Source organism: Mytilus galloprovincialis, chromosome 8 (genome assembly GCF_965363235.1).
Source record: "Mytilus galloprovincialis chromosome 8, xbMytGall1.hap1.1, whole genome shotgun sequence".
NCBI classification, from domain to species: domain Eukaryota; kingdom Metazoa; phylum Mollusca; class Bivalvia; order Mytilida; family Mytilidae; genus Mytilus; species Mytilus galloprovincialis.
The window spans coordinates 37,672,001-37,695,434 of record NC_134845.1 but is presented as its reverse complement, the minus strand read 5'-3'; the positions used below and the strand labels follow the sequence as shown (position 1 = coordinate 37,695,434).

The window sequence follows — 23,434 nt, the reverse complement described above, 5'->3', positions numbered from 1 at the left end:
CACTGTATGACCTTCAACAATGAGCAGCTATAAAAGGCCCCGAAATGACAATGTTAAACAATTCAAACGAGAAAACTAACAGCCCAATTTATGTACAAAAAATGAGCGAAAAAATAAAATATGCAACACATCAACCACTGAATTACAGGCTCCTGTCTGGCACATACATACAGAATGTGGTGGGGTCAAACATGTTAGCTGGATCCCAACCCTCCCCCTAACCTGGGACATTGGTGTAACAGTACAACATAAGAACAAACTATAAAAATCAGTTGAAAAAAGCTTAACTCATCAGATGGATACAAATACAAATACTACACAGCCATTTTAGGGTCCTCTAGCTTGCTGTTCAGTGTGATTCAAGGCTCTGTGATGAATGCCATACTTTGACATATAATGGTTTAGTTTTACAAATTGTGACTTGGATGGAGAGTTGTCTCATTGGCACTCATACCATATCTTCTTAAAACTATTTATCCATCAAGAAAGAACAAATTCCTGTTGTTACTTCTTTCAATTTTATAAAATAACATCAAATTTCCTTTCTATTTAAAATATTAAGTAAAGCGTTTTGTTTATTTTTATTACTATAAAACTCTACATAAATATATGTAATAATATAAATATAACTGCATATGAAAAAAAAATCTTGCAAAATATATCTACAATCTGTTTCCAACCCTGGTGAACCTGGTCAATAAAATATCATATTCTGCTTCAGTTATCAAATTATTTAAAAAAAAAAGTATTATCAAAAGTTTCTTCAATCTTTTTTTTTATAACATACTTAGGTTATTTTCTTTTTATATATATAAAGAAAGTTTGAAAAAATAACAAAATGAAAAAAAAGTTTGGAAAAAACCCCACCCCAAAAAAATAAACCTGAAATTAGAAGTATAGAAAATGATTGCAGTTATCTCCCCTTGCTAAAAAACAGAATATGAAATTTTACATCATTTTTCAAATTTCGTGTGAAAAATCAATGAAATTAACAAACAAATCATGCTTTTCTAAAATATATTCACTTTCATATTCACACATAAACATAAATCTAAAAACCCTATTAATATTTTTGTTATTTTTGTAAAAATTCCAAAACAGATCTATCTCAAACTTGTAGTATAGAATACACACTAACAAAAATATTCTACAATAATGAAAACATGATTAATATAAAAACAATTATTAAAATATCACAAGAAAACAATGTTCAACAAAATAGATTATACTGAAATGGCTAGAGTAATGGACAGAACCCTTTTCTAAAATCACAAAAATTGTAAAAATCTAATAATATCTTTCTTAAATTGTATAAAAATAAAATAAGTATCACAGTTGTATAAGTTTGGTCCAAAAGCACCTTCACAGAATGCTATAGGGATTGTCCTCTTGAATTTCCCTATTTGAACTGATTGACTGAGAATCTTTTTAATGTCTTGCATGATTTTACCCCTTATCAAATTTTTGATTATCCGAAAAAACCAAAACAATCTACATTTAAAAAGGTATAATATTTTTGGAATGTCAACAAAAAGAATCTTACTTCTCAATAACCATGGTAACAATATTAAAGCACTAACAATTAAATATAAATAAATTAAAATACATATTTATAACTGAATATTGTGAACTGTTACATTATTGTGGATGTCATAACTAAATGTTAGATTAAGAACTTTTTGTTAATGTTGTCCAAAATTTTCATAATGAGCATGTTAAGAAGCTTCAAATGGTTAGGTGTATGTTGTTAAATATCAAATTCTTTGTTATTCAAACTGGTCTGATATGAAATATTCAAATCAAAGTTGAATTTTTAAAATCTTTCCTTAAATTTGAAGTGGGGAAAAAGTTTCAGAGTTCATACGTTTTAAAACTTTTTCACATTTTTCCTGGTTAACATTGTACTTTAAACACACAAATTAAAAATTCATTCTTTTTATATTTGCTTCACTCTAGAACCCTTACTACAACACAGTATTTCACATTTAACACAAAACCAACATCCCCTTCTACAGTACCAAGATAAGTTTGACCGTCCGCGACAAGTCACATGACAATACCAAATATAGACATGTATGTCTGCAACAGATCACATTACCAAACAAATAAATAATTGTCAATAACAACATTAACAAATGGTATCAACATATCTGTATATTGTCAACTAAATAACATGGATCATCTGTTTTACTTGCATCTAGAAAAGTGGATCTGAAATGTCAAGGTCAAATGGTTAGATCACACAACATGAGCATATGTGACTTTGGTAACAAAAGTTAAGTTACACACTTTAATGTTAGGATTGCTGATTAAAGTTCACAACAAAAAAATAAAATGTTAAACCTTTACCATTTATTTCATTAAATGTTATTTGAATTTCAATGAACTGTATGTTATGAAATTAGTATAGAGTGCAAACTAGAATAAAGTGCACAATTAAAAGAAGTTTTACTTTTACTAAAAAATGGTTTGCATCTTTCAAAACAAAAAACTCAGTGTGTGTGTGAATCTGCAGCTAATCTTGTAATGTGCATTTAAATTTCAAAACCACTATTTTTTCTAACCATGCTCACAATTTCAAACTATATGATTTCTTAAAGTGTTTAATAAATTCATAAGAGTATAACAAAGAAAAAGAAAAAAACACATGCATAAAAAAGTAGGTCACAAATAAATAATAAAAATGCTGTGTAATTTAGAGGCTATATACAAAGTGCTAGAAAATGACATTCTCAAATCCCAGGGTCTTCATATTCTCAAAATTTGTCAAAATTTAATAAATCATTTAAAATTCCTTTAGTGTTCACTGATAACACAAATTTAAGTGACATTAAAGGTGCAGTGTGTGTGCAGCTCATATGAACCATGTTAAGACAAAATGAAGATTTAAAAAAAATTTGGTCATCACACAAAAGTGCATAATAATGTACAAAGGATTACATATACAAAGACAAGATGGATAATGAAGTTTGCAGTGCAACTATGAAGAAATTCTAAACAGATAGCCACAGTCTATGAAGTAAGAAGTCTCTTCTACAACCGACCTGAACTATACGGACTTGCAATTCGTCGTGGACTTGGGGAACGACTACGAGCCCTACGAGATGGGCTCATTGAACGAGAACGGGATCGTGCACGCAGACTTGGGCTTACAGATCGAGATCTGCTTCTGCTTCTCCTACTAGCTCCCTGAAAACAAAAAGAAGGCATTAAATCAATATTAATTTTAAAAAGCTGACAAACCAATTGAATCTCTGTCAAGATGAGGGGCTTTTGAACTGCATAAGTCTTCTTAGTTCAGCTTTAATGTTAGAATACTACCAGTATGGTTTATAAATTTTTGACAAAATAAACGACATTCATAAAATAATTCTCAATAAGCTTCAAATATGTAAAAATTGTTATATAAAAGTTTAAAAATACAATAAGTTAAAACTAAAAATCTACTATTAGTAAAACGTTGAACCTCATTTCTTAGAATGTCCAGGAATTTAATATGTATTTTCTTTTTTCATATATTTCAGAACTATACGCTTAATATTTAGGTTAGATTTGTTTATTACAAAGCTATCAAAAAGCAAGCAGAAGCCTTTTACTGAATTTTATGACCATATAAAAGTTCTGAGGAATCTCAATTTTCTAAATATTAAAAGCATTTTTAAATAAATGGAAGCTTAAAGTTGTAAACTTATAAGTAGTCATGATTGAAAATTATTAGGATAAGACTATTTTCACCAGTTTATTTCAATAACTGAATATTTTGATTATACATAGTAAAAAAAATAGTAAAAAGAAAAGTTATTTAAAATATACATTTACTTTTTATTTCTCTTACATTAATTTGGTCAAGCAGAAACTATTTAGAATTATAAAATAAATCTGTTCTTATACCTGCTGATATTATAAAGCTATCTACATAATGATAAGAAAGACTAGTTTATATAGTAAAATAAAGCATTTAATGGAAGAATCATTTATGCTTATCATTAACAAATTTAATAACATTCTTATAGGGAAAATGAGGTTCAACTATATTGACACATTTTTAATATTCTTTCACCAAAAGTGTACAAAAAATAAAATTTATTTAAAGAATGTTTACCTCAACGCGGTAATACTCTACTGGCTGTGATAAAAAAACATTAAAACAATTGTAATTATTCTACAAAAATATTTCCTGTAAACTGTTTACAATGCAACCAGTTTTTGTCATACATGTATTTATTTTTTCTTTAAAATAATATCATGTGACTATCTTATATTTTGAGATGATGTAAGAATGATGATGACAATTAAGACCTAGAAAATGTGTGTATCCATCAAAAGAATTTTTACATTTTTCAGGATTTTTAAAAAATTAGATATATTAATGCAAAAACGTTGACTTTCTTCTTTCTACAATTTATCAAAATCATTTGAAAGTCAATTGATATAAATAGACAGCAGTCAGAAAACACACATTTTTTTTATTTGGTCTAAAACATTTAAAGGATTGCAGACACAATTTCAAACATATAAGGATGAAAACTGCACCACAATGATTATATGACGTGCAAGTGATTTTATACAGTTAGTAATCTCCTTCGACTGGATTTTCCCTTAAAGATTAAAATATACTTTGACAAGAAAAACTCAGTGTTTACCAAATTTAAATCCCTTCTATTTCAAATCAAATTTTAGTTTCACAGACTTGTTAATGTTTCAAAAAACAGTTAAATAATTAAGTTTCTTCAATGTCCATATTACATAGTAGCTTGTACCCATTTCAGACCCACTTCCCACTTATAGGAGGGGTGGTCGGAAGGGTCCTGATCCCAAAATCCCGGGCTTAAAAACATGAAATCCAGAGGTCTAAAATTTAAAGAAACTTAAATCCCCTTATTCCAAAACAGAATTCCCAGATTGGTAAATCCAGAGCTTAAAAACACTCGATCCCGGAGTCCCGATAAAGGTCTGATCCCCCTCCTTATAAATACATCTGAAAAGATGGAAAATTATTCACCCTATATTTGATGTCGCAGTTGTTTTACATTCATTTTTAACTGAGTTTTCCTCTTCGTCTTTTATACTATTAAGGTAAACATGTATTTGACTTTAAGAATTTAATCTGACTTACCAGTGATGCTCCTCTACGAGTGCAAGCTTCTCCTTTCATTAGAACTTTAGATCCCTGCATCAGGGCAGGCCAGATGTGATGGTTTACTAATGGAGCTGTGTACTCAGAATCATAACTTCTGCGGTATCTGTAAACAGATTGTATAAATATTGAAATTTCTCTGAGAAGTGTTTTTTTTTAAGAGCAAAATTACTTGATATATTGATTGGCCTTAAAACTGGTTGTTTGTAGGAAGATTTAGCAAAATATTAAACTTGATATAATTAATTACTTATTGTGTAAAGCAATTACAGTGCAAACTTTTTATTAAATACTGTAAGATAGTTGAAAGACATGACATTTTTTGAGAACTTCAAAAGGTAGATTTGGTTCTTGACCAATAAAAAAAATGCTTCTTTATATGAATTGGATCCAAGTCCCTCACCAAATTAGTTTCATACAAGTTAACATAAGAAACACATTTCAAATGGCTGTCTGTTTTTAGATGTTTAAGCAAAAAAAAAAAACAAGTATAGAAACAATTATAAATATCAAATAGGCCAGATATAATATGTTGTTACCTGTTGTTGTCAAAGAGTTCAGCATCAGTGGCCACTGCAATATCAAGTGGGTGGGCCAGAGCACTCATTTGCCAGGCAAGTTTACAGGCTTCTCTGATGAATGGTTGAACGACTGCAAAGGTAGAGTCTGGTGGAAGATAGATCTTTGGACTTCTGTTCAATCCTCTCAATACATCCTTATAAAAGAAAGTTCAAATATTTAAAGTGCATAATGATTTTTTAAAAAGAGTACTTATATTCATGTATTAATGTTGCAGTTCTAACCTGCCTTCTCAAATTATAAATTTCAGTCAATAATAGTACTCATTTTAGTGTCATGCTATTTTGAGAAATATAAATCTCAAGCATATATGATAGTTTTGACCACAGTGATTTTTGACGAAAATTTGTTAACCAGCTATTTTAAACCTTTTCAAAAAATATACCTTTTATTATTGGCTTATTTAAACATTGAAAAACCTGTGTTATTTCCCTTTGTATAGAAAACTTACAGCAACCATTCCAGGAAGATCATAAAGGTCTGTATTTCTGTTGACATAGTCCTGGACTGCCTCTTCCAGAGTCTCTGGACCAATGTGTGTAGCTGCAAGGTTTGCTCGGACTTTCATCTTAAACTGACGGAAAGCACACTTAGCCACACTGAATGCTTCCTGTAAAAATCCACAAAAAAGGAAAAATCAAAATTTTATACGATTTCTCTTTCTTTGAGGTTTATACTGTATTTCTAATAAGCAAGTCACAGTGATTCTAATTCATTGAAACAAACAGTATCTTACTTGACTCTATTATACAAAACAATTTTGTTTATTCTTAATCACAGGAGACATGCTTGGAAAAACAATTAATATCAACAATACTTACACAAAAAAGAACATACCGGTACATACAGTAAGATACTGCTTCTCATTGTTTTAAAAAAAATAATAGATTAGATTGTTAAGACCCATTGGTTGCCTTTGGCTGTTGTCTGCTCTATGTTGTTGTAGCTTTGACATATTATCCATCTCCATTCTCAATTTTAATTTTAGACTGTTGGTTTTCCTGTTTGAATGGTTTGACACTAGTCATTTTTGGGGCCCTTTATAGCTTGCTGTTCGTTGTGAGTCAAGGATACTTGTTCAAGGCTGTACTTTGACTTAAAATGGTTTACTTTTACAAATTGTGACTTGGATTGAGAGTTGTCTCATTGGCACTCATACCACATCTTCTTATATCTATTGTATATACAATTATAAATTTAAACGATAATGTATTTTTATTGAAACTATTCTTCATACTATATAATATTTGATCCCATACCTGTAAAGCTAGGAAGATGATTCTTTGATTGTTTTCATAATCATCTGAATAGCGACGGAGTGTATCCATAGCATCCAGACGATCCTGTGAGAACATATCGTTCCATCGTGAGATGAGATTCTGTTGTCTGACACGTTGTACGGGATCGTCAATGGACAGAGGTGATCCTACTCGTGGTGTATAACGGTAGGAGTTCAAACTGCTGTACACATCTCTGCTTAAAAATAAAGATTTAATTCTATAATGTTAACAGTAAAGAAAACATTTATAATTTAAAAAGAACAGTAATTTTAATCAGAATAAAAATTCTTTAGAATAATAAGAAAGCTTTTTATCGACTGCATATATATCTTCTTATTGAAAGATTTAATTTTTCCTGTAAATTTTTTCACTTCCAGATATGAAATATGTATTATAATATCCAAACTTCTTTTTTCCCCTCATCAAACGCACTCTATGATACAGTGTTCACATAACATGTTCATAAAGACTGATCAGGCATTATACAATGTACCTTTTGGTTTATAAAATTTGTTATTAAAAAAATTGTTTTTTTCTCATTGTGCTCTAGAGTGTCTGCAATCTAGAAATATACATATTTGTGATGCAATACTGGTGTGAAAATTCATCATGCAATTAGTAAGTTCCAAAATGAAAACACGCCATGTAGTGTGAACACAGTTTTATTGCAAATAACAAATAATTTATACAAGAATAATTCTATATTGAACTAGCAGAAAATCTACATTTAAATGAGAAAGAGAGAATATGCAGATTTAGCATTATCTTTTAATTAGTCATATTAAAACTTAAAATCAAGTAATGTTTTTGTAGTTAATCTTTTCCACTCTTCATTATTTCTTACTTTTCTAGAATATAATATCACTAATGTTAGATGTTTTCATACCCATGCAGTGAGGTTGAAGTTAAATATCTATATAAAAGTCTGACAAGTGTTGAAATTCAAATCAACAGGTGGCACAGCATCACACTTTGCAATAAAGGGAGCTAACTTGTGATTTAAACTGAATGTGTATTTCGAAAAACAAATTACATAAGTTTTAATTTTGGTATTTGATTTTGAGAAATAAAAGAGAATAAAATGAAGGATAGAACAATTAAAGCATGAAATGAAGGTGCTGACGGCCATAATCTTACCCATCCAAATAGCTCTTTTTAGTGGAAGACAATGAGAGTTCATCTTTGAGATTCCTTACTTGTCTTTCATACGTATCAATAAGACCTGATCTTGCACGTAATTTGACAATCTCATCTTGTGCGTCAGCGAGCCTATAAAAATGGACGATAGGAAGAAATAACTTCAGGGCAAACAGCAATTTTAATTATTTTATTCACAAGCTTAAGATTAATCTATGGCCAAACAATTTCAAAATACTGTCCCAAAAGGAAAATTGCATATTACTGTTAATTTTTTTTTACGTATGTTCAAGAAGGAGTTATTTCCAAGTCAATTATATTTTGAAATTTTCTGACCAAGAGCTTTTTCATGCAGAGGGAATGAAACGCTTTTGTTTGTGATTAAAACTTTTTACTGAAAAGTCTATTAAATTCACCAAAACTGTAAAAATACATGAACACAGATGCAATCAAAAGTTTAAAAATTGAAGAAATTAATTTAAAATAATAATAAAAAAAAATAATAATCAATTTTAAAAAGTACACAATTAAAAATAAAATCTAAGTAAACCCAACTACTATTGTATTCTAAAATTAAACACATTACGTTCAATAAAAAGTTATTTGATATGGAAAAATTGTTATAAAACACGGTTATTTTATATCTCCAATTTAAAAACTTAGCTTCATATTTCTAGTATTTATGCAAATTTCTTCGAGCATTTTCTGCGTTCCATTTTTCCTTAAAATATAAGTTTTTAATTTTTACAGACAACATGAATTTGTTAGGAAACTATTGATTTTACAAAAAGTTTACAAACACATAGCTTAGCAAGACAGAACTATTTCTGACAACATAAAGAAAGAGAAAACCAAAAAATATGTTAAGAGTAAGTATGTTCTATAAATAGATAAATTAATTTGTTTCTTATTAGCCACCATAAAATAAAGTTTCTACATTTCACAAACAAAAGATTAAATTCCCTTTACATATAATTCTAAAATTAAATAATATCCACATCCATACATTATGTTATTAATACATGTATATATACCACTAAAAATTTCAATATTTTAATCCAATCATCCCTATAAAGAATCGGTTCATAAATTTCTTGAAACTTTTGAGAAAATAAATATATATTTGAAAATTACAATATCAAAGCAAAAAAGCCAACACCAAAAATAGGGATGAAAGAATTAATTCTGATTATGACAATAAAACATGTTACTATTAATAGCAAGTATGTAAGTGCAGGACTAAAGTGTAAGGCAGGAAGCTGGCAAAAGCAATGACATTGTTAGTCTCCATGACAACTGCCTTACCCTGGACCGTTGCGTTTAGACTCATCTTTTGAAGATAAGAATGAATCATCTTTATCTTTTATTGTTGACGTTCTTAAAAGTGAGTCACGCCTAGCTGTTAGGAGAGCAATGTCATCACGTAAACGGCGAACTTGTGTATCGTAATCTGTTAACAGCCCTGCTTTTGATCTTAATGTTCTAACTTCATCTTCTGCTAAAGCTAGTCTGAACAAAACAAATGACTAAAAGTTACGATATTTGCTGAGTTTAATTTTTTGTTTACCAAGTTGATTCTTATTCTGTTTTTTTTCTTTTAATTGTAAAAAGTGTAGGACTTATTATGTCCAATTTCCAAATTATATGTAAAATTTAAAGAAATTAAATGTTTCCTTCCTACTATTAATGTTAGAGCTTTTATCAGTACTCAATGCTTCTTTCTTCTTTTTTAAATGATATGACAAAAAGCGACAAATTTCAAATAAAGCTTTCTCTATTAAACAGCATTTAGCCTGCTCAAAATAAAACACAAATGGCTATCACCAATGTATATGACCATTCAACATGAACATCTAATTTCATGTTTAAAGCAGTTTGTTTAAACATTTTATATTTATATAAATTACAACTCCTCTGTCCTGTAAGAAACGTCTCTATACTTAAAATATCAAATTTTAATCATACATTTACTTAATTTTGCAAAGAAATATTACAACATAAAATTTACATGTTTTAATCAACTTTCCTTTTTTAAGATGAATTATCAACAGCAGCTTTTTAAAATCTGACAGTAGAAATTCATTTGAAACTTAGGCAAAGTCAAGTGAATCAACCTGTTTACAGTGAGTTGACTGTTAGTGTTGCTCTCCACCAATTGCAACTCATTCAAAATTTTGACCAAATTGCAATTTGTTTTATTAAACCAAATTGTTCAACTGATCAGAAATTTGAACCAACTGCAATTGGTGGAGAGCAACACCAGTTGAACAATTTGATTTTATAAAACAAATTGCAATTTGGTCAAAATTTTGAATGAGTTGCAATTGGTGTACGAGCAACACTAACAGTCAACTCACTGTAAATTCATCTAATAACACTTGATTAATTGAACTAACCAATAGCAAGAAAGATTGGTTAAAACTTGTAAAGTTATGGCGTAAAAAATAAATATTTGCATAATCTGACAAACTGAATATCATATCAAAACCTGAAAGAAAATTCAATCATAATATTAGTATTAACTTTAACAACAACCTGTCAATACCCGCTATAATGATATTTTAGTGCAATATACAAAGCTAAATGATAATATTCCTAATATGGTCATCTAAGAAAGTGTTTACAAAACTAAGCTCAAAAGTAATTTGCTGTATAATCAAATTATTTTTGAGATTTTTTTAGCTCTTTATTTCAAATTATTCATTTTGAAAACTACATTATTTTCCAAATTGAAAGCAAAACAAATTTTTTACAAAAACTGAGGTATCTATGTCCCCCACATAAATGGGTAGAGCAGCTGATTTCAAACAATAATATTGTCTAACATAAACAAACTGTATTTTTGGTAATTTTGACCTGGACCTTATGCACAGTGCATTCAGATTTAAAAGTTATCCTCCTCTCATCATGTGTGCCCACATATCCTTGTTAGTTTAGCACCTAATAAATAACATTTGATTTATCATCCAGAAACAGCAATTTTTTTTCAAATTTCAGTCTATCGTATGTAACCTTGCCCTTGAACTTAAACAAGGTGACCTCAAAATCAATAGAAATCAACATGAATCTTCTTCTCATAATATACCAGTAGGTTAATAAATCAGAATAAGGATACAAACACATTTAAAGCATTTGATTTCGCATCATTGAAACAGTTTCCTGTACACATTTTGGTCTATTAATTATAATAATAACAATGACCTTGACCTTAGACTAACTGCAGCCTACATAAAAAACTATTTTAACCACAGTTTTTTTGGGGGGGAAGTCTTGTATAGATTCTATTAGCATGAGGAAGAATTCTTACAGGGCCTAAAGAAAATCTATCCAGTGACCTCAAAATTTATAAGGACCTTCATGTCATTATTTGTGACCATATGTTCATGTATGATTGCAAGTCCAATATAAAGTATTTTAGTCTTAAATACCTGACAGACTAACTGAATAATGGACATGTAAAATAATGTCCAGCTTTGTAGCATAAAGAATAATCGCAGTGAGATGGCAATACTTTTAAGGTGTGTATGAAGAATTATAATGATACACAATCACCACAATTATATGATTACACTCCAAACCATGATAATACACCAAACCCACTATAACATAGGTGTTAACCAATCCAAAATCACAAAACATTTCCTTAAACAATAATTGTCCAAAATGCACTGCATTGTTTTTGGGAAGTATGACAGCTGTTTATAAAAATTTTAAATTACTGATTTACAGTAGTTAAAATAGTATACTAATTTCTACCAAATTCTTAAATTCAAATTAATGAAAATCTATTTCTTACAGTTTCTGATGGAATGTGTACATGTGACTTTTATAATTATCAAAAATTCATAAAAGAATTGTTATACTTTAAAAAAATATATTTATATAGAAAAATAATACTAAATGGGTCAAACAAAAATTTTTAAAATTTCTTGCAATTTGTAATCATCCCATTTAAATTCCATCAAAAAAGTATTTCTTGGAATTGTGTAGTTTACTATAAACAATGATCAATATTAGTAATAGTATCATTACACATTTCCGATATTCTTAAATTTAACTGAAGTAATCATAAGTAATAGTGTATCTGTCTATATAACTATAAATTGTATGCAGTGCTGCCTTTCCATCTATAGAGTGAAATAAAACTATAAGAATCTAATAAGTAGTGCCTAAGTTATTTAAGGTGTCAGACCATCTCCCAAAAGTATTAAGTTAGAATACATAATATTTAGATTTTTTAAAAAACACATTATCTATTTGTTAAATGAACCAACTTTGATTTTGAGATTTTGAATTCCAACTTTTTTTTGTCCAAAATTTACATATTTGATCTGAACTGTTTGATTATCAGCTTTAAATGATGCTGATACATAAACACAAAATGGTCCATTCTTCAAATTTATTTTTGTTTACATCTTTTGAATGAAAATGAATTCAGGAAAACTTTTCTTTTTTCTTTTTGACACTGAATCCTAAATGTAATTAGTAAAACATTCTGTAATTAGATACAACACTAAATCAGCAGGGGAGATAATACAGCAGAAGCAAGGGAGATAATTCAATCTTACTTTCGTCGTAGTTCACGTATTTCTACATCATTTAACATTTTATCACTAGTTGTTGTTCTTAAACTTCTGTTAAGCTCCTCTTTTGTTTCAATCAGTCTATGGAAAGCAAAACATGTCATGATTAAAACATTTGTAACAATTAAAAAAATATATAGAAAATATAGCTTACTTTCTTCTCAGTTCTCTATTTTCTGAATCCAAGAACATTTTGTCAGTGGTTGAATTTCTTAAATTCCTTGATAGTTCATCCTTGGTGTCCAACAGTCTGATCAAGCAAATATGTAAAGTTATATATGTATCATCAAATATTGTACATCAACATTTTGAACAAGCAGCTTTCTGATTCTTTCATTTAAGCCTTACACATTTTGGCCTTTCTGTATGTATACATCAAAACTAGCTAATATTTCTCCCTTTTCAAAATATGTAGACCTATGTAGTGCAGTTTGGCTTAGATGAATAAGAATCAGGAAAGCAAGTAATGTTTCATTCTAATCCAACACCAGACAGTGTAAAACTGTAAATAAGTTGTTCCTTCATACAGTGCTGCATTTCTCTAATTTAGTTAAAACCTCTATCTTAATTATTTGGTGCAGGAGTTCATTTCCAAAGTTTTTATATTGACATCAGATCATCCTTAAGTCATGATCATAATAAACGATAGTCACTTGATTATCTGAAGACTTTTGAAAGAATGGCAGATTGATTTTTGGTGTTTAAGGCCACGATCAGCACTATAAGTTACTTCATGGCTGCCCAAACATTTTATTGGAATATAAAGCCATAGTGCCCATAGAGAACCCCTGTTCCTCAGCCTTAACTTACAATCCTAGTCATTTTAGATTGGAGTCAAACTCACCTGCAATGTGCAAGGTTCAAATTCACAACCTCAGTGTTAACTACCAAAAGGCTAATAATTCAGAAAATGAAATATTTAGATAAATTACCCCCTGGTCCCCTTACAGTATATATATGAGAAGTTAGTTAATCTAAGATAATGCTTACTCATCACGAAGGTCTTGTACTTCATTTTCTCTAGCTTTAAGATCAGCTTCTAGGTCTTGTAAGCTGACTTCATACTGATCTTGTAAGTCATCTAGTTCCCTATTTTTAGCTGCTGATTCTGCTAAGATACTAAGGCTAGTGTCAGCTGTTACAGATCCCCCTGAGGTAAAGAAATTCTGTCCCAAAAATGGCAGTAAACGAGATTTGATAATACTGGCACCTCCAAACATGCCACCTGAAAATATAAATGAACATAATTAGTTACATTTACTTACAATTGGTGAAAGTTTGTCCAAATTTCTTATAATTCCTGTTACTCTTTTTATGTATTATTACACTTCCATTAGGAAGTTTATATATTATGATTCCAAGAATTTAATACCAAGGGTCCGGAAACGGTCATATATGCCAGACATGACCGATTTGGAAACTCAAAAGTCCTAAATCATTTATTGGGATTTAGGTCAAAATTTATTTTTCAACAGAAATAATTTCAGTCATTTCGTTGAGATTGAGTTTCAAATCGCCATTTTAAACATATTTTTGTTTTGTTATCGATTTTATGTAATTAAACTGCCACTCCAGTAAAGTGTTATAATCCTGAGGGCCCTCCTAATAGCTATATTACTGCCTCGGGGAGTATTGGCTAATGATCGATAATCTCTTTACCTGTGTTTTTAATTCACACCTGGCTATTAATCACAAGCTCCGAACTAATATTATAAAGAAATTAAAATTCAATACCAACTGTCTTCATTATTTAATTACTTTTCAGCTAAGACAATTGTCAACTATGATTTAAAATTAAATTAAAACTTGATTTAATTTACGTAGAAAAAAGATTTTTTTCACTACTAACACACGTGCTTTGTTTACTATGATACGCATGCCTAAAATTCTCTTCCGCAGATTTGACACTATATCGTAAATTTAAAATGATTTCTTGCTAAATAAAGCAAGTGCAACTATTTTCATTAATATTCTTACACTATTAAAGGTAAAATATTAAAAAAAAACGATGTTTTCCTGTGAATTTGATAAACAAAACTAATCCCGGGAATAAGTCCGGAATTGTTCGTTTTAGTATTGTCTCATTACATCCGGTTTGAATTTCGACTTCAGAATCGAAAGAAACGTAAGCGATGACTGAGAAAATTACGATTTTGAGTCATTAAAATCATTTTATTCTTAAACTGTTGCCTTCCCTTAATTGCTCTTGATCGGTTTTAGGAAAATGGTAGGATGAATCATGAAGTAAACGCGATGCAACAGTTAAACAAGTTCGTTGATGCTACGAGTAGGAGCATACTCATGCAGTAATGAGATTTTGACAATCTGTTTTTGAAAAGTGGCACCAACTTTTAAGTTATATGAAAATGACCGAAATTAGGTGAAAAAATTTCCGGATCCTTGTTTGATACATCTTGCACATTTGGTGTAAATTAATAAAAATCATTTTTTTTCATGTTTACTGTTAATGACCAATGATGACCTGTAATTATATCATAAATCTCAAATTATTGACAATTGTTTATGAATGGCAATAATAAAATCCTTGGTACACAATAACATATGCCTGGTGAGGTACGTCATCTGAGTTTGAATTGATTAAAATTCATTTTTTTAATATGTGTTTGCAAATTACAGAATATTGAACATTTTGTTCTATTCAAGAAGATAAACATCAAGAAGTTATAAGTATATGTTTCAATATTTGTTTGTATAAAAAACATTTTAATCCTACATGTATTTAAATGTACATGTTACATGACTACACATTTCTATTAAAAAAAAAAAAAAACAGGTATTAAGTTCACAAAGCTTTTTTTTAAAACATACAAAACAAGTGGCCTGCTTTTACAACAGGACTATATTTCTACAAACGAAGGAAAAGATAATATTACTATTTATTCCTTCTTATGATATTAGCATGATTAATTTACTGCCATATTAATTTTCAAATTTAATATTTATAAATTACATTTCAAAGGCTAAATCAATATTTGGAAACTTTCTTTATGTCCGAACAAATAACTAAATGAACTGTTTTTTATCGTGTCATAAACACTCAAAGTATACATTCATGTATGTATATAGCAATTCAACAATGCAGTTTATTAGATAATATTTCATCATAATTGTCCTTTAAAAACTATACACCAATCAATAAAATGCTTAAGTAAGCACATTTAGTAAATCGTCTTATCAACAGGAAATATCTTAAGTTTATTTGTGCCAAATGGCCGATTTTAAATACATGTACAATTTATTTCACACTCTGGTAAATGTCTTTGAAATTAATCTCCAGGTTAATAGAGCACCTGCATTTAGTGTATTGGCTTTTGTTTAAATATTAAATTCCTTCAAAAAACAATTACAACTATGCTACTATTACAGTCGTAAACATTTTAAAAGTATCAATATTTCAATTTATTTAAGAATGCAGAAAACACAAGGCATTTAAATTTAAACTACACAAATATGTTTAGGGGTTAGAGAAAGACACTTGTAAGGACAGCAAGTGCCCTTAAGGTTTTCTAAAATTTAAAAGTATTTCAAAATCATGCAGTTTTTGTGTACAAAATATTTGACAATTATGTGAAGAGTGAAATGTTAGATTTTCTAAGTATTACAAGAATTTTACAATTGAAAGATATTATAATTTGATGTTTTGTTGATGTAAAAATGGATAATTCTGAAACAGATCTATGAATTTAAAAATAAAGAACCAAATAAAAAGAGAAATAAAGGTTCAAGTGAGAGATGTGGTTCACTTGGGAGAAACAACTTGTCATATTGATTAGTTTGAACTTGCACACACTCTGTGATAGCAGGTCCATAAAAAATCATTAGAAATTGACTCAATTTTTATTTTTCACTAAAAAATACCATTTAGGCATTTACTTGACCACATCAGGCCTTGTGGTCAAAAACTTTCGAGCACGATTTTTGTATTCATACTCCAAAATCAACCAATCAAAATGCTGGATTTCATGTTTCAAGCATGTTTTTTGTGCCCTGAGTCCCAGTTGGATCTCACAATTAAATATTGTTTGTAAGGTCAAATAGTTTGACAACCAAAATAAATAAGGGATAAATACAGATCTTGGTAAGGCTTACCTGATTCGGCAGTGACACTGAGTAATTTAAATAGCTGCCCTTGAACTTTGGCATTGAGTTCAATAATTTCACAGCACCGAGCAACATTCTGGTCACATGTGTTGATCTGGAAAAACAGTAATAAAACAAAAGTTTAAAGATGATACATTTATATATTTAGCTTTGCTGGGCTACTAGCATCTAAATTAATTAAATTGAATGATTTCATTGACAAATTTGACGTACATGCATATTCCATGCAGACAATAACATTTAAGTTTTATACAATACAAAAAGCTTTATATATTGTACTTGTCGAAAGAAATGTCAGATGTTTTGCATGCTTGTTTAAAAATTCTGAAGGTAACCGAAACTGAACTAAAAAGACTTATTCTTAGATTTGATTGACTTGATTTCTGGTGTTTAATGCCTCTTTCACAACTCTTTGCCGACTCATGGTGGAAACTTTTAATTGGTTTTGGAAGCTCTTAAATTTGATAACAAAAGCCGAAGAAATTAAATACTCAAATAGCTGCATTTATTTCAAATAAACAATAAACAGAATCAATGTCATTAATCGAAGTAAGAATTTAAATGTGACCTATATATGTATTACTTAATGTTATAAGTGTACCATTATGACTGAAGCTTTGTCTTAGAAGTTGGGAAATCCATGCAATTCACTCATGGTACACAGATACTTCAAAATCATTAAGTAAAACACAAAGTGTGTATATATTTTACGTGAGGATTTTGAAACGGGTAATTTTTCTAGTCAGACATTTATATGCAAACCTTTTAAAACTAATGAATCAAGAGATCAGAATTGTTTACATTTATAATACTAATGTATCCAAACACATACTTAAATCATTCAAAAATTCATATTTACTTAAGTACAATAAGGTAAATGTAATCAATAAAAACAATTATCGGTGACAGAAACAGGAGATGTTTCATATCAAATTAATGTTTGACATATCAATTATTTACATTTTCACAGAACATAAAAAAATTAAAGAATGGCATGAAACCAGAATAATTAACATACCAATCAGATCAATATATATATAGTTTGATTAAATGTTGAAAGTCAGAAAATATTAATCTGTCCACAAAATTAAAGGTCATATAAATCAATTAATCGGTCAACGACCATGGTCACTGTTATAACTATATTGATTTTATATTGGTTACTTATTTAAAATTGAGAATGGAAATGGGGAATGTGCCAAAGAGACAACAACCCGACCATAGAGCAGACACCAGCAGAAGGTCACCAACAGGTCATCAATGCAACGAGAAATTCCCGCACCCGGAGGCATCCTTCAGCTGGCCCCTAAACAAATATATACTAGTTCAGTGATAATGAACGCCATACTAAACTCCAAATTGTACACAAGAAACTAAAAGTTAAAATGTACATACAACATCATGTATAAATACACTATATTTAGATAAAAGGTAGAAAGAAATATGAGCAATATTATAGGGCAATTTTGCTGGCACTAACTTGGACAATTAAATCTGTATAACATGTAACAGAATGATAAATACAACTGAAATATTTTCTGATGTATAGCAATTTAAAATTGGGCAAACAAATTGTCTGTATTGTTTATTGAGTCTTGTTTTTCTGGTTTTTAGGAAGGTACATATGTACCCCCATCAGAATCCAGGCCTGAATTCAATAATAATTACGAACTAGTTGGTCACAAAAATAATGAGTTTTATTTTAGTCTACATAGTCTATGCAAAATTGAAAAAGATTTAAAAAACAAAATTGGTAAAATTCTAAAAATTAAAATTTAAAAGAAATGATCACAGAATATTTTATTTTTAGGAGTTAAAACAGAAAATTCCCTTCTAATAGAAAACAGCATATATATTTTTTTTATTTGCATCAATACTATGATATCAAAGTTTTTTTAAAAAGGCAAAAACTAGCACATATATATATATATATATATCACTGTTGATGAATTTCTTGAATATAAAATTTATTTGTCCCTTCACGGTAAATAAAGAAGCAATTTTAAAGAAGCACTTATTTATCAGTCCATAGTTTTAAATGAAAATAAAACATTATAAACTTTGCATATATATCTGAAGCACTTTTTAATATTCTAACATAAATTTCTGATTCACAGTAAAGAAAAACCATTCATATTAGAATTGATGATATATACAAAACCATTCATATTTAATCTAAAACATTTAAAGTGTTAAATGTTTTCAATAAATCAAAATCTGTGCAAATATTTGCTACCGAAGAAAAGAAAATATATTTTACAGCTTTATATCAACCCCATTTAATTTTGTCAATATAAACTTCAATAGATTTCCTGAACTGTTTAAACACAAATATGTATATAGTAAATGTGACTATACGATAGATTATGACCTCTAAGATTAACCACATTCACGTCAGAGATTTCTACATGGCTTCAAAATCATAATCAGGTCTTTCAATGCCTCTTACACAATTTACGAAATACAACTTTTAGTTTTCAAATTCTGAACTTATCCTTATATGGTTGTAATCAGTATAATGATAGGTTTAAACACCTATTTTAAAATTCTCAGGTAAACAAATTTAGTAAATTAATAATAGTTTGTATTTACCCAGATATGTACGTCAATGGAATTTGAACGGAACTATAGGAATTTGAGAGATAAAATGTCAAGTGTATGTACTAAACTGGGTGATATATCATGCAACAAAAATCCTGCTTGTTTCAGCATGTTCTCTAAATAAACATACAGAGTTTCACTACTTCTGCAATTTGTATATTGTAAAAAGCATCTGACAACTTTGTAATATGTAAAATTCTATAACATTAAAATTGAATGAATGACAGTGTATACATGTATCATTGTATGTAGCTGTTTGAACTAAATGCAATATGTTTTTAATTCATCTTTTTCAAGGATTATAAAAAAATTAAATAAGTTAACATGCCTGAAGTCGGGGAATGGAATTTGAATGCAAGTGAGGGGTATACCGTAAGACATATATCTATTTTTTGATACATTATTTCCTTCATCAAGTTCTTGATGTATGCTTAAAAAATGAGGAGACAAATTACTGACAACCCTGAGATCCCAAAATTTCAAATCAGACTTGGAAAAGGACCTATGAAGCACAATTCCATGACCTAATTACATTTTTATTAAATACAAAAACTATATAAGACAGAAATCTCCAAAACCATTGCCTAACATGCCATGTCATATTATACATCTATTAATCATTATATTAAAGTACATAAAGATCCAATTCCTGTCAAGTCTGATCAAATTAAATATTACTAACAATTCATGTACGGACACAATAACTTTTGTATCAAAGATGCATTGTGTACTTTATACTTTTAACTTTTGCTTTATAAATTTTGTCTGTTGGAGGTTTAAAAAATGAACAATAGTCTTTTTCATAATCCCCAAAGAGTTGATCAAACTGAATCATTATTTTTTTCAATAATTTTATCAATAACCATTTTACGAATTTAAACCTAAGTAACCTTTGGCAGCAAGATTAATCAAATAAAGCTATTGTACATGTATATGACTTGTCAATTTATTATTACCTTTACTTGATCATGAAATAATCAATAAAAATAAATATATCTGATCAAATTTGTTATAAACTGAAAAATTAATTTTTAATGGATGTTCCATTGTTTGTTTTAAACACTCCTTACTAGCCATTAGGTTTAGTTAGGAAAACCTTTCATTTTAAGTAAATGTGCACACTGTTCCTGTCTCAAAATAAATCACAAATGCTTAACAACTTGAGCAATCTAAGTTATTTAACTTCAGTACAAAAGAGGACATTCAATAACCATCCATTACAAACAGTTCAATGCTCTCATAGGTAATCCCTACAAATTTTACTGGTGTAAGCAAAATATATATTTATTGGGTCATTTGAATACCGCATAAATGAAATGAATTCATAAACAGATGTCAACTGTGCAGGAAAGATTTTCCTGTGTGCACAAAAAATAATGTTATATGTTACTGTTAGGAGGGGGTTTAACTGATGCAAATGAATGCATTACTTATGCAAGGATATATATAAGGCCACACAAACTGGTATAATTACACATACATAAAAAAATATAGCTGTTTAAAAAAAGTATTTAATTGTTATGTGTATATAATATATATAACATGTACTTAATATTTTTCAACCATTTTAACAATCCTATGCCTTAAAAAATGAAGGTTTAACCCTGCTGCAAAACTACCATACTTTAAATCTGACTCCATAAATAAAGATTATAAGATCAAAGTACATGTAAATAGTTTAATTTATTGTTCATTTCACACCTGAATGAATTTAAATTCTCTACAAATATATAGTAATAAATTGGTATTGACAAAGTTTATCACTTAAAAGTTTACCCCAGTACATAGGTAAAACCAATAAAAACTTATAAGTTTATAACACTGTGGTGTAATATATGCTTCTTCTTATGATTTATTGTTTCTTAAACAAATATTAACTGTCAATTTAGTACAGGGATAAACATAACATTTTTACTGGCAGTATTTTTATAGAGCATTTCACATATGTGCCAACTTTGACTGTTTTGCAGAATTTGCCTTTAAAATAGACGACAGCTTCTCTATGCTTGTTAACAGTATGGGCTATTATCATTTGTATTTGGGCATTCCCTTAGGAATGGCCAATTTGGCAAGTCTTGAAATTTCATAGGCCTCTTAAGACTCATGTTAACAATTTGTGTAGTCTCAGAATTTTGATATAAATGTACAACCTGTAGTTCATTTCTAATGCAAACAGTGAAACTTTGAAAATGCCTTTTAAATTTTTCATTTATTTCATACATGTATAATCATTCACATTATTTTTAACTGGACTAACTTTTAAAAGATATAGGTTTGATGAAATGAGACAAGATTTTTAAAGATCCCCTATATAAATCTAAATTTTCTGAGAGGTACAGACCATAAAGCAATGATGTCCAATTCTTCAAATTAGAACAATGGGAGTGCATGATCGTACATTTAATTTTGACAAATAACATCTCTACACTGAGAAGCTTCAAAATTTGTCGAACATACAATAAAAAATTAAGTGTGAACAATTTTTTAATTTTGATAATAGCCCTTTGGACGAGTTGTACTTATATATCTGAGGAGTACTTGAAATTCTTTAATAGAGTATATGCGTTTTATATGGTTAATAAGGAAAATTTTAAACTGCATTGTCCTTCCTTTAGCAGTTTAGATTACTACTGAACTCCAAGGATTTGTATAGTATCCTTGTAAACTCTAAACATAAAAAATGCCAAACGTTTTACTACAAAATTTTAAGTTACTGTTCACTTGAATCGGCAAGAGCTTGAAATTCATCTGAGTAATTTTATTTGTAAGAGTTATGATCAGAAAGTGAAACTAAAGAAGGAATAATTTCTAGTGACTGGTGGTTGGTTATTTATTTTTTATCATGGTAAAAAATAGTTACCAATCAATACACAATTGTTGAATAAGTGTTGAATATTTTAATTTTTATTTGTTTAAATTGCATGTTTTAGTTAAGAAAATGAATAGGAAGAATGTCAGTAAATACCATATCCGGTATCAAAAATCCGTATACCGAGTCCAAACTAGTTCGTCTGCATGGCGGCAAGGTTGAAAATCGACAAAAAATACTCTTATTAACCCCAAATTAATGCAAGTTGCAGCTGTACATCATAACTAGTACAAGAGAGGTGTCATATGCTCTATAAACACATTCACGTTCCACAAAACACACCTGGATTTATCTTAGCAACCGTTTTTTCATAAATCATTCTGTAGAAAAATGGAACTTATGTTGATTTTAGGACATAACAGGGGTTTATGACCTGTGCATTTGCAAAATAAGATACTGCATTTTATTGACTTACGTGATAGTTGCCGAGCCATCTTTCTAACTTATCTTGTAGTACGGTAAATGTGCCGATATTAACCAACCGTCTCAGAGACTCCGCCATTTTCGACGCTTTTCGTTCAAGGCTCTCGCAACAGAATAATACGCATGCCTGGTGACCCGAAGTAACATGCAAGTCATGTGATTACCAGTGATCGTACAAATTGTAAGCAAGGTATTACAGGTAAAGTATCGTTAATCGTGTGATAACAAACAAATAATTATCTTAATTTAATTTACTCTCAAGAAACGGGATTAAACAAGTTCATTATTTAATTATTGTTTGCCACTTGAATAAAACAGGGAAACTTCGGAAAATGGGGAATATGTCGAAATTAAGTCACAGAGTAAACAACCCGACAAAAGCCGGAGTAATAAAAAAAAATAACAGAATGAAAAAATAAATAAAAGTAAAATCTCAAAAATACTGACGTTCGAGGAAAATTCAAAAAGGAAATTCCCTTTTATGAAATGACAAAATCAAAAGCTCAAACCAAGGATTTTATAGTGACATTTTGTCACAATACAAATCCTTGCTCAGTTAAACATCGGCAAACGAATGGATAACAAAGTCAACTGTTATATATTCTTGACTTACCCAGTACATGGATTTTCTTACGTAGAAGGTGGTGGATTGAACCTGGTTTTATAGCTACATTTAGCTAAACCTCTCACTTGTATGACAGTC

General features: G+C 29.2%; 1 protein-coding gene across 11 annotated transcripts; it reads right to left on the bottom strand.

Moving 5' to 3' along the window:
• Positions 1–569: 569 nt before the first annotated feature.
• On the bottom strand, positions 570–22,873 carry LOC143041856 (mitochondria-eating protein-like). Of its 11 annotated transcripts, none has more exons than XM_076213961.1 (13): positions 22,724–22,873; positions 16,827–16,932; positions 13,707–13,941; positions 12,871–12,966; positions 9,439–9,642; positions 8,134–8,265; positions 6,976–7,192; positions 6,168–6,326; positions 5,677–5,852; positions 5,117–5,243; positions 4,103–4,126; positions 3,045–3,189; positions 570–2,211 (listed from the first exon to the last, which is right to left on the bottom strand). In XM_076213961.1, exons 1-13 carry the CDS (start codon positions 22,808–22,810, stop codon positions 2,198–2,200), a joined length of 1,722 nt encoding a protein of 573 aa, XP_076070076.1. In that variant the 5' UTR covers positions 22,811–22,873; the 3' UTR covers positions 570–2,197. The 11 variants fall into 11 exon arrangements, with proteins under 11 accessions (XP_076070076.1, XP_076070075.1, XP_076070077.1 ...); XM_076213960.1 differs by lacking the exon at positions 12,871–12,966 and adding an exon at positions 12,702–12,797; XM_076213962.1 differs by lacking the exon at positions 12,871–12,966 and adding an exon at positions 12,702–12,797 and having other exon boundaries at positions 6,976–7,189.
• Between the last annotated feature and the right edge of the window lie 561 nt (positions 22,874–23,434).